Here is a 12,720-nt window from a genome sequence, read left to right on the forward strand (position 1 = left end):
ATATTAATCTGTGTGTTAAACTATTTGTATTGGGATAGTTCCCTGTGACTATAATTACTAACAATAGGAGAGAGGACTCAGTATTTGTGCACCCTAACTTGGCACTTCTCAAAATCTTATGTGGAAATTTCAAATCACTCCCAATTTTTAATAGTAGCTTACTTGGCAAGTCCCTTGCTTGTAACTAAGGTTTTAGGGCCACATCATCAAATATGATGCCACATCAGTATGCTTTTTGCCAAGGTGTCCAAAACAACCCAAATAAAAGGTGAAACCAATAGTCGTGCAGAAGAGGCTCCCATACTTGTGCAACTGATGTTGCCAAAAAAAATAGACATTAAATCAACAAGTATGAGTATTAAATTAACAACCACTATCACAACAATTGAAACACATACAACTATTGAATTTGACTCTATTAGAATTTTTTTTCCATAAAACTAAAAAGAAAACTTTAAAAAAAAAGGTCAAAAAAATCTAGTACATTTATCTTTTCTAATTTTCATCCATGATAGATAATAAATGATGGAACATGATCTAAAACAAATCTAAAAATCATCCATCTAAAATAGGAAAACTGATAAATTGTAATTCAACCCGATTAAAATAACTTAAATTTGACAAAGCAAATTTTAGCCAAAGCCATCTAATCGTAACATGTGATGACAAATTACTACTTAGACAGCTTTGACCCACTCACTCATAAAGCAGATTTGACCCCACTCTCCATTATTGCTGTCCTATTGAACGGAAAACAATTACATTTCCAATCCATCCAATCGTAAACAGTGACGACAAAGCGGTCTCCAAACTCCCCGGAATGAATTTGCACCTTACACGTCTGCCAATTTGACCTACCTTTGTAAACCTAGAAGACAAGAAACAATACCTGGTAGGTTTGGGCAGTAGAAGACAAGAAACAATACCTGGTAGGTTTGGGCAGTAGAAGACAAGAAACAATACCTGGTAGGTTGTGCCCACTGAATGATTCTTTGAACACGGTTTTTACATAGAAGCGGATTTTCAGGTTTTTAATAAAATATCTCATGCGCATAATTGTTCAGAGACATTTGATTGTTTGCTCAGGAACTCTTTTGCTTTGTTCGCCCTTGAATTGGGAGTACTAGTTTTGTGCAGTTGAATGAATTCCATGGCCACTGCGGCTTCACCTATCCAGATTGTAAATACTTTTGACGAGATTGTGCCCTCATCTGCCGCTTCCTCCTCCGCCACACCTCTTCTCCGTCCTCCTGCTTCTTTCGATGTTTTCATCAACCATTGCGGAGTTGATGCCAAATACACCCTCGCCACCACCATCTTCCATAAACTTACCGCTCTCGGACTCTCCGTCTTTCTGGATGGTCATTCCCTTAATTTGGGTGATGTCATTCCAGCACAAATCCAAGAGGCCATTCGAACTGCTACACTTCATATTGCCATTTTCTCTGTTAACTATGCCGATTCCCCTTGGTGTTTAGCAGAGCTTTCCTCCATGCTTAAGACGGGTAACAGAATTATTCCCAGAAAAGGAATCTATGCACCGGCGTTTTCCCAACATCTGGAGAAGAGTAGATACTCTCAGAAAAAGCTTGATGAGTGGAAGATGGCACTCGAGAATGCTTCTCTTCGTTCTGGCTGCGTGATCAAGGATAGTAGGTAAGTACAAAATAACCACACAGACATTAATGTTTCTCTTGTTTTAATTTCCGTTGTCACTGTTATCGTTGGTTTCTCACATATGTTCAATATCCATTGCACATATTTAGAGATGAGGCGATGCAGTTGAAGAATATTGTAAATATTGTATCCAAGGAATTGGGAAAGGTGCCCTTTCTGGTGGCCGACAAACCCGTTGGACTGGATGATATCGTACTGGATTTTGAAGAAACTGTGGAGAGTGGGCACAACGTTCAAATTGTTGGGATTGTGGGAATGGGCGGAGCGGGTAAAACCACGCTTGCTAAAGAGTTGTATAACAGGAAATCCCCATCCTTCCAATATTCCAGTTTTGTATTTGCAGTGCGAGATGCTGCAAGCAAAAATGCTTTGCATGAGAAGCAAAACAGGCTTCTTGAGGATCTTGGTGTCCATGGCTTAGAATTCGATAACATTGAAGGAGGCAAGGCTATTCTGGCAAATCGGTTGAGATCTGTTCCTGCGTTCATCGTTTTAGATGACGTGGATCATGGAAGCCAACTGAATGCTCTGTTACCAACTAAGGATGGCCTTGCACCTGGCAGTCTTGTCATTGTTACAACACGCGAGTTACATCTCCTAGCAAGATGGAGCTCAACTATATATAGAATCAAGGCATTGGATCCCCTTCACGCAAATGAACTTTTTTGTTGGCATGCATTTTTACAGTCCCATTCACAAGAGGGATTTGAAAATATTGTTGAAAAGTTTTTGCTAGCTTGCAATGGCTTGCCTTTGTCCCTTGAGGTATTTGGAGGACTAGTTTATGGCAAATCGAAGGACTATTGGGAATCTCAATTAAATAAGATTGTCAGAATTTTGCCAGAAGATATTAAAGCAAGGTTGAATGTCAGCTACAATTCACTAGATGAAGAAGAGAAAGAGATGTTTATGGATGTGGCTTGTTTTCTCATTGGCAGAAAGAAAAGCTGGGCCATTGAAGTATGGGATGAATCCGGATGGAATGGCTTGTATGGGTGGGAGACACTTTTTAACAAGTGTCTGGTTAATGTGGATAAGAAAGATAATATAATAATGCATGATCATCTAAGGGATTTGGGAAGGCAACTTGCAGGTAGACATCCACCTTTTCGTGTTTGGCATGAAGAGCAAATAATTGATATACAGAAACAAATTATGGTGAGCTTCATTTAATAATTTTTTTTGTCATTTATTATTATGAATGCTTTGAAGAAATCAATAATTAATTGTTATAAAATCTTTGTTATCATATTTAATTGAGAACATCCTAATTGATCTCCTCTCAAAATTTTATATTACAATTTCAAATCACTTTCATTTTTCAATAATAGCTTATTTATAAGTTTTGTTTATGACTAAGGTGTGATGTTACATTTCTCATCAAACTACTTCTTGTTAAGGTATATTTAAAAAACCCCTAAAAAAAGTTAGACTAGTAATTATAAATTAAGTCATATTTAATTGATGTACTTACATGATTTGTTGTTTTTTAGAATATTATTCAATTATGAATCATGATCAACATTAACAACTTTAAAGTAAAAAATATTATGATAGATTATTAAAATATTAAAATTTAAATCAATAAATACTATCACAACTATTGAAACATATTCAATTACTACATCCTTTCAAATTTATGTGTTATTTGATATTTTGATTGCAATTGTCAATATGTTTTTTATTAATATTTTTTGAGAGCTGTGAAGTTGCAGACCCAGGAATATAAAAAGAGATGGGAGGAATGGAAGAAAGTAAGCACATGGTTGGAGAGATTTGGAGGGTTAATAATAGAAATGAAAGACTAAAAACCAAAAATAATTATAAAAAAAAAAACCTAGTTGAATAAAAAGATTATATATATGAAAAAAGTTCAAATAGTGAAAAGTGAATACAAAGATAAAAAGAATATATGAAAAAAATAAAAGGATTATGTATATCGGAAAGAAATAAATATAATATGAGTAAACAAATTCTCTCTTTTGACTGCATTTTCTTTTTTCTTTTGCAGGGTGTTCATTCTGGAGGCCATTCGTTCTGGGGGCTGGCAAGACAATTTTTATCTTGCCCGTTGTTCTTTCTGGTACCTGAAATTCATAATGATATACAGGTCTGTTGGGGCATCAACTTTTTTTTAAGCAGCAATACACTTTTGAGTTTTACAATTCTGACCAGGAGGCATTTCTTTGCACAACTTGCCTGTTCAAAACTGTCTGTATAAATTTTACCAAATTCAAAGGTTAATGGATGCACGATATTGCTGCAACAGTATTGTTTCTATTTAAAATAGTTTATCTTTTATTTCTTTGGCTTGTTGTAGATTTCACAACCTTGGATAAAATTCTTAAGTGAAATGCAATATTAAAATCCGGTGTATATTGTTGAAGTTTCTGTGACACTTCATTTAAGTTACGGGTTTTATCTTCCAAAACCAACACGTTTCGTTTGTATACGTCCTGCTGATCCTCACATTACATTTAATTTATGCTCTTCGCTTTCGCATTCAGGGAGGAATGTCTATTAGAGGGATAGATGCTGCTCGATTTGAATATACTGACGAGCCATTGCGTCAGAGAAGCGCCTGCTTTGAGCTGATAGGATCCCTTTTAAACAGATGTTTTGGGATCCCTCCACCTTCCTCGCTCGGATTAAAATTTTTTTCTGGCAGAGAAGAACAGTTTATCAAATACTTTGGGACACCATTGGAGGGCCCTGTCTGCCTTAGGTTGGATGAGTTCAAGGGGAGAAAAATTCAGTCATGGTCACTCAGAAATTTAAGAATTTTGGAGCTCATCAAAGCTCATTGCTTAGTACAATTATGGGATAATTCAGATGTAAGTATTTTCTATACTGGTTGCTTCGAGGTGAACTTCCAATCTTAAAATTTTTACTAGCGTATTTTCTGGGTAATTGACAATTACTCTTTCTGTAGCCTCCTTTGCAGTTAAGAGAACTGTGTATCGACGAGACCCGTAAATTACAAAGGATTCCAAACTCAATAGGACGTCTACAGGGATTGAAATGCATAAATATCTCTTATTGTGAATCACTGGAGGATCTCCCTGAAGAGTTTTGCAATCTCCAATCACTGGAGTGGCTGAAATTATCTTATTGTTCAAGGCTGTCTTCACTGCCTAGCCGTTTGGGGGATCTGATAAACCTGCGGTATCTAGATTTGGAGGAGTTAAAGAAGCTGCAGACATTGCCAGATTCTTTTAAGCAGCTGAGACACCTTCAACATCTCAATTTAAAAGGTTGTCGGAAACTCACCTTGAGATCCGACATGCTGGAAAGCATAGTTAACCTGGAGTATTTGAACTTTGAGGAATGTGAGAAGATGGAACAATTGCCAAATCAAATCACACATCAAGTGTGTTTGAGAGAGCTCAAAGCTATGCACACAAGCATAAGGGAGGTTCCGAGTGACATTGGCGAACTCAGAAAATTGGAAGTGCTGGAGATAGGAAGTCGGTTCTTGGCCAGTTTGCCGTCCTCCCTTGGAAATCTGTCCAGTTTGACTCGACTAATACTCAGGAAATGTGGAATGTTTAATTGTTTACCGAACTTTTCGGGGCCTCTAAATATGCTCAAGTGGATATCAATATATTCCACGAGTGTGTCAACAATATCAATAAGTGGAGACAGCTGTCCCAGCCTTGAACATATCGTCCTTGACAATAATAATCATCTAGTGGATATCCAAAGCCTGCCAACGTCAGTGCGGAGGCTACAGGTATCTGACTGTAAAACGCTGAAAAAGGCAACGGGACTTGGCGGCCTAGCAAATCTTCAATTGCTTTCCATAGTGAGGTGTCCGGAGTTAAATGAGCTCCCAAGTTTTGCAGATTTCCATTCCCTCAAAGAGATCCAGATAAGAGATTGCGACGAAATAGTTGAAATCGAAGGGCTAGAGAAGTCGAGGTCATTGGAGACATTGGAGGTAGTACAGACGTCATGGAAGTCCCAAGGCATACAAAGTTTGGAGGGGTTGGAGAAATTGAAGAGACTTGTGATGGCAGCAGAGAACAGATCAGCTCTTCGACCCTGCATTCAAACTATAAAGGTAATCAAAACTGTTTGTTGGTTACATTACAAAAATAAATTGTGATGTATGTAATTAATTTTATTGAGTGGGAATAATTTTGTTGCAGAAATGGCCAGGCGTGATGGTGATATGTGGAAGGGCAGTGAGTGGTGCAGAGTCAGCGTTGGATTCTCTTTCCTTTCCCACCCTTTCCATTGTTCGCTCATTGGAGAAGTCATCTTTTCTAAATCAGTGGTCTTTTCTAAATGAGTGGAAGGTAGAATGTAGGAAGATGCATGCTTCTGATGCGGCCGTCGTTTGTTTCCTTGTAAATTCAATTACAGATTGTTATTTCCATCTCTATTTTAGTGGTTGGACATTTGTGCCATTGAAGGAGGGGAAATGGGTGTTAGTAGGTGTGTTGAGACAAGGTTGTGAGGATATTGAAAGTGCGGCAGCTCGTATATTTTGGGGAGAAGGTGAGATAGAGAGAGGAATATTGTTGGTGGGAGAAGAAGGGATAGTGTTAGAGACATTTACACGGTTGTGGACATTATTCATCTAATCTGGTTATCCTTCAAATTTTCATCAGACTGTGGGTTGTTACAAACCAACCAAAGTTTAAATTTAATAAATTCAAATCAAATCTCATGTAAAATAATTATCATGAAATTCAAATCAAATCTCATGTAAAATAATTATCATGAGTATAGTTAGTTCAATATTTCATTAGTGAGATGAGATTTTCAGTTTATGCTAAATTGATTTATATGTTTCTGGATTTAGCTGTGTAGAAGTTACGAAAATTCAGAAGCATATATATCAATCAATATTTCATTGTTTTATTAGAGAAAAATTAATTTGAGATTGTTTTATTTTAGCAACATGAAACATTCATTAACAAAATTGTTGATTATTTAGAGTTTAGATTAATTTAGTGAATATAATAATAAAAAATAAATAAAATAAACATATATACTTAAAAAATTATACATATTAATATTAATTTTCTATTTATTTAAAAGTTAACTTTATTATATATTTATTTAAAAATTATTTTATTTATTTGTATTATTTATGAAATATTTTTTTAACTAAAAATTGTTGACAAGGGATTCATTTCTATTAAATATATCATACTTAACAAAATTTACTTTGACCCACGAATGGGTGTGTTATAGTAATACACATTTCTTCAAAATTTTGGTCTGCCTTTGACAACCTTAATGTCATTTGATGGATATATTTCAATGGAAGATAATTATTTCTTTTAAGTTCTATCTATTCTTGTTTTGGCTAACAAAAGAAAGGTGGGTTGTGACTCATTTCTCCATTTGGACTATCATGCTACCTACTTCAGTCAAAGGCATCTATGGCTTTGGTGTGGTCTTAGCCTTTGTAGCTTGTGTAACAAATTTCTTTAGTAGGATTGGTGAGTATGAAGAGATAAACCCACCAGTGTTGCCCTCATGAACTTCCTCATTAGTTGAATCATGGGAATTGGGTGAAGGAGATGAACTTAACTATAATCATCTTTTGAAGCAGCTTGGGAGATGTCATTACCCTCTGTAATTTAGGTGGAATGAGATAATATTATGGCTCTATGCTAGTCCACAAAGTGGGCTTACCATTTGGAGCATGAGTACCCCACTCATGAATTTTTAGCTTTTAACATTGGAGATTGGGGTATGATCCAATGATAAACACTTTCTACACCTAGAGGAATTCTTTTTCATAATCTCTAGCTCCAGCATCTATTGTCTATCTTCAATGATATTTTTGAAGGAAGATCTTTGGAAAAATCCATTTTGACACATAAACATGTGCAAGTGGAGCTTTCACAATTGATTGTTTGTTTTGAAGTGTAGCTATATTTACCTAATCTATTATCAATTGAGGGAAATTAGGGTTTCATGCATTAGAAGTTGCCTTGAAAAATCCAAGGACCATTTTCAAGTGTTAAATTCTATCTTGAATAGAATCAAATTCAAGAATAAAAACCCCTTTTGCACAAGCGAAGATGAAAATCTTTTTCCATTAATTCTTTTTATTTCACATATTTTTTGAGTGAGAACATTTCCTCATTTGGACCTCTCCCATGAAATATTCACTCAACCAAATTTAACCAATAGGCTATAACAATATTCCCTATAAACGACAATAATAAAATCACCAAGGTGGATATTTCACTCATACAAAATCATTGCGCTGTGATTTTGTCCCTTTAATAAATTTTAAAATTCTATATGTCACCATTCATTGAACTTGAAGGATTGCAGGAACCCTTTACATAGCCTCCAAGTTAAAATGTCAATATAATTTGGCAAATAGTAGATATAATTCTAGTTTGAAGATCCATGGGAACTAGAACACGTGTCATTTTAGAAGCCTTATTAAAAACTTCTCCAAGCTACCATTCTAACACAAGTAAATATTTTTGTGTTGAATATGGCTACAATATTTGCCAGATTTTAGTTTGGCAGGCCCAATTCTATCACCAAGAATGACAAAACTTCAATTTAAGATTCAAAAATATGTTCTAAATTTTTGTCGAAGGATGATTTTGTGTGCCATTCTCCCTATGATGCCCGATGCTCATTTTCTCAACACAACTCAGAAAGAATTTGCTACCAATAATAACATTGTGCTACCTCTATCCATGTTATCTTTGATTCTCTAAGACAAAGCATATCGTGCCAATTTGCACAACCTTTTGGAATTCATTTTTTAAAACGATTCTTCATATTTTCCATAGAAATATGGGCTTACAAAAGAAGTGTTTAAATCAATTAGGAAAATAAGGTTGTGTACACCTTGCATAATAATGTTATAATTGTAATATTTATTTATTATGTGATGTTGCACATGGACGTGTAAAATGTAGAGATTCCTTGGAAATGTTCTCGGGACCACTTGATGAGTTGTATTATAACATTGAGATTATTATATTGTATTTATTTAATATTGGGGAAAGATATTTAAAAATAGAAAACTTAGTACCCAATATTAAATGTGGGGTCAAAGGGGTAGGTTAGCACATGGTTTTACTTTACCACTAGTTGTTTTTGTGTGAGCTTGGGTTTATATAAGCAGGCACATGTTTAGTGTTTAAGGTAGGCTGGTGGTTTTGGGCTGTCATTGTATTGAGTCCTTTGAAGGACATCATTTGTGAAGCATGGCATGGGATGTGTTGATTCATGCTTGGACACGTGGGAATGCATTGGAGGGCTTGATGATTCAGAGGTATTCATTGTAAATCTATGTTGTTTTATGGTTGAATAATATGATGGAGTATGGATTCTTTTGTAGGCTGAGTTTTTCCTTCATTCCCAAGATATATCTTATGTTATTTATGGCTTGTCTATTTTGATATTTGCATTATGGTGATTTCTTCAAGCTTGTATGTATGTTTTTCTCTCGTGGGTTATGTAGGAAATGAATTATTTGAATGTGGTTTAAAATATTAATTCCTAACAAGTGGTATCAGAGGTTTCATGGTTGATTTGGAATGATAACCCTAGCTTGAGTGGAAGAGGTGCAAAGTAGAAGCCATGGACATGCATAAAAGGATAGAGACATTACAAGATATGGAACATACTTGCAGGGTATTTTATTGTAGATCTAAGATCTTTGGGTTTGTTGTTGTGATGGGTTGTTTGCAGATTTGGGGTTTGGAAAATATTGGGTCAAATGGGTTTCCTTTGGATGTTTATTTAGATGAGGGTTTTGGGGGAAAGTTTGCAGAAATGACCATGTGAGACAAAATGGACCTCACCATTGGATCCAAGTTGGCCGAGAAACAAAAATTAATATAAAATATGTTCTAGTTTGATCATTGTTGAAAAATTACAAAATTTTGGATTGATGGCTGTGACGACCGTCAAATTTGGTCGCAGCGTCTGCAGAAAATTAAAAAAATCTTTTTCCCATCGGATTAAAAAATACAAAACCTGCATATATATATTTATATATATATATATTGTGGCTTGGATACCATCGCTCATGGTCCCAACCACTGTGGGGTGGTTAAACAAATATCGCATTAAACAAAAATTTAATTAAAAAAAAAATTAACTTTGAAATGCCCTCCTACATATTATTAATGTGGTTTGTTTTAAAATTTAATTTTTTGAATCGCATTGAAACTAAATATAATTGCCATGATAGTTGGAGGATGAGTGGGTGGGTCCGGCTAGCGAGCCCCACCCAAAGATTTATTTTTAAAATTTTGAGATTATTTTCAGTTCAAATGGAGAAAATTTTGGAGTTTGGGCTCTGAGAAATTAGATAAAAAATTTAAGTCCATGTGATCCCTGTATAGCAAAATTGGACATTTTCTTCCAATTGGCATAACTTTCACCCAGGGAGTTCATTTTTTGACTTATACTTGTTGGAAAGTTGATTCTGAGCATTATAGTTTGGTATAGGTTTGGTTCCATTAGTTTGCCATTTTGAAATGTTTTTGGGGCCTAGAAGTGAGATGTTCTCCTTTACATAGTTTTGGTCATATCTTTTGCAGATGAAATCAAATTTTGGATTTCAAATAGGCGTTAGAGAGCATGTTTAGTCTACTACTGTGTGGTGCTATTATTTTATCAGTTTAATAAGTATGGAGAGGTGTGCCCCTGGTTGATCACTTGTAGGTGCTTGAGATTTGGGGTGTAAGTGTGAGTGCATCTGGACGAGTCATGAGGCGAAACCTTGAGGGAGTACATGTTTTATGAGATATTTATGATGCTACAACTGATTATTAGATTTGGTGCTCCTTGGTACATGTTTACAAGTGTTATTCAAAGTTGGACTTTGATGGTGACAGGTACACAAGTTGTCTTCAGTTTGAGGACATGGTTGGAAATGGTTTGAGACTTGGAGTTTCATGTGGGTGAGAGTTGAGTGCAGGTACATTGATAGTTATGATTATGGTGTCATCAGTATGCAGGTACATGTTTTGCATTGACACGACATAGTCATGTTTTTGGTGATTTGGTTTGTTGTTAGGAGGTTGTTGATTATATCCTTGATGCTTATTTGGTTCCTCGACTATGGTACTTGGTTGTGGATATTTTTTGGCAAATCAAATTAGATGTTTATTTAGTGTTTGAGTCATTATGGTCTATAGGATTATTCTTTTTGGTATCTCAGTTTGCAGTTTACTAATGTGATAGTGAGTTTGCATGTTTAGTGTTTAGATCTATGAGTTATATGATTTGTAGGATACATAGCCTATTGATTGTAGTGGGACGACTCGATTGTGGATTGTCTATATCCACCAAGCTTGATTCATTGTGGTGCATACTTGTTAGTTGACCTTGTCTATGGTCATTAGCGCACTGGTATGTTTGTTTTGAGATGAGAGGATGGATGATATTTTTAGTACATGGATAGTTAGTGTTGGGACTTGTAGCATGTGGTTTATCATGATGGCATGATAACTTGGTTATTCATTGGTTACACTTTTCAATAGGATCTTTTGATAGTGATGATGTGGTGGTGTAGGATTGATTCCTGATTGGTGATTTTGTTGGCGGTTTTATGTATCTTCTTGGATTGGAGTTCATGGTTACGGGTAAGTGCACCAAGATGGTGAACAAAACAGGGGGTATAAGTGGCCACTTTTTTTCTTGTGAAAAAAAGGTAAACCTAAACTTCAAAGAGATATTTGAAGGTCATGCACTCAAAACTAGGAGTTGAGAAAAGAATAAGAATTGTAGTACTCTGAATCTAGTTTCTAAACTACTAATTTTTTAAAAAATTGGATAAGATTAAGAGGATCAAACCTTTCACACACAAAAAACTGTTCCTGATTTTTTCAGGAAAAAACATAACATAGCTGTTTTCGTGTGCTACACAAAATATATAGTTAGATTTAGTATTTTGCAAAACCCTTTGGTAGGATGATAGCTAAGAGTGAGATCTAGAAGTTGTGTATTTTTTTGTAATTTTCCGTTGAGTATTTTTTTTAATGATTTTTTGAAGTGACCGCATCTTGCAAATTTGGTACCTATTCATGCGTTGGGCATAACCTGCATTAAAATAATAAAAAATGCAAACTTTTTTTAAAAAAGTGTATAGAATCTAGTGTAGAACAATAATATGAGTGTAGAACAATAATATGTAATTTATTTTAAATTTGGTCAAGTATATCAAAACTTTTTAAAAAAATAGTAGACATATATGTCTGTGAGGACTATCAAGGCACTGATAAAGAAAATTAAAGTTTACTATGCTCATGTTGTCCAAAAATAGAAAAATTTATATGGTCAAAAAATTGAGAAGATGTGTGAGATTATGGTGGTAATTTTAGAGATACCCACTTGATCATTTGTAAACCTGATGACGACGAAGTCAAGAAATCATGTTGGAGGATGGAAAAACGTGTAAAGGGACAAAAATGGGGGGAAATGGCCTTGCAAGCCTTAGGGTCATTTTCCAACCCTCTTACCAAGCCAAAACCCACATGGATTTTGAAAAAAAAAGAGTACAATTCGCAGTTCTAAATAACCCGTATGGGTTATGTAAAACTAAAAACATTTTTTTGCGTTTCACAAAACCCATACAGGTTATGTAAAACTAAAAACATTTTTTTGTGTTTCACAAAGCCTGTACGGGTTATGAAGACATAATAATGTATGCTTGTAAATTTAGCATTTACTACACATATGTTAGACATACCTATATAATATGTGTTTATGTATGTATACATGCATATCTATAGTTATATATACATATATTTATATAGATATATGTATGTATACATGCATGTATCTCTTCTTTTCCTCTCTCTCTTGTCTTCCTTCCCCCATCATCGTCTTTGTCTATTCTGAGCCCTAATTATCCTCCTTGAGTTCTATCTCATCTCTCTTCCCCTCACACTTCTCTCTTTTTTTATTCTCTCACCCTTTTCTCCTTCTCGTTCTCTCTCTACCTCATGTCTCTCTACCCTCTCCTCCTCCTACTCTCTCTCCCTATCTCATTCTCTCTCTCTCTCTCTCTCTCTCTCTCTCTCTCTCTCTCTCTCT

General features: G+C 35.2%; 1 protein-coding gene across 3 annotated transcripts; it reads left to right on the forward strand.

Moving 5' to 3' along the window:
• The first annotated feature begins 1,051 nt into the window (after positions 1–1,051).
• LOC131047124 (disease resistance protein RUN1) lies at positions 1,052–6,435 on the forward strand. 3 transcript variants are annotated; one of them, XM_059216562.1, is made up of 6 exons: positions 1,052–1,656; positions 1,767–2,835; positions 3,689–3,787; positions 4,185–4,511; positions 4,622–5,740; positions 5,829–6,435. In XM_059216562.1, exons 1-6 carry the CDS (start codon positions 1,142–1,144, stop codon positions 6,264–6,266), a joined length of 3,567 nt encoding a protein of 1,188 aa, XP_059072545.1. In that variant the 5' UTR covers positions 1,052–1,141; the 3' UTR covers positions 6,267–6,435. The 3 variants fall into 3 exon arrangements, with proteins under 3 accessions (XP_059072545.1, XP_057836954.2, XP_059072546.1); XM_057980971.2 differs by having other exon boundaries at positions 1,053–1,656; positions 4,610–5,740; XM_059216563.1 differs by lacking the exon at positions 3,689–3,787 and having other exon boundaries at positions 1,054–1,656; positions 4,610–5,740.
• Positions 6,436–12,720: the final 6,285 nt, after the last annotated feature.

Source organism: Cryptomeria japonica, chromosome 2 (assembly GCF_030272615.1).
Source record: "Cryptomeria japonica chromosome 2, Sugi_1.0, whole genome shotgun sequence".
Lineage (NCBI taxonomy): Eukaryota > Viridiplantae > Streptophyta > Pinopsida > Cupressales > Cupressaceae > Cryptomeria > Cryptomeria japonica.

What these genes read in the sequence shown, in the direction of transcription:
- LOC131047124 (XM_057980971.2), top strand. Translation starts at nt 1,142, where the DNA reads ATGAATTCCATGGCCACTGCGGCTTCACCTATCCAGATTGTAAATACT. An exon ending in AATTATGGGATAATTCAGAT is followed by an intron (nt 4,512 to 4,609) that starts GTAAGTATTTTC and finishes CTCTTTCTGTAG; the next exon opens with CCTCCTTTGCAGTTAAGAGA. An exon ending in CCTGCATTCAAACTATAAAG is followed by an intron (nt 5,741 to 5,828) that starts GTAATCAAAACT and finishes ATTTTGTTGCAG; the next exon opens with AAATGGCCAGGCGTGATGGT.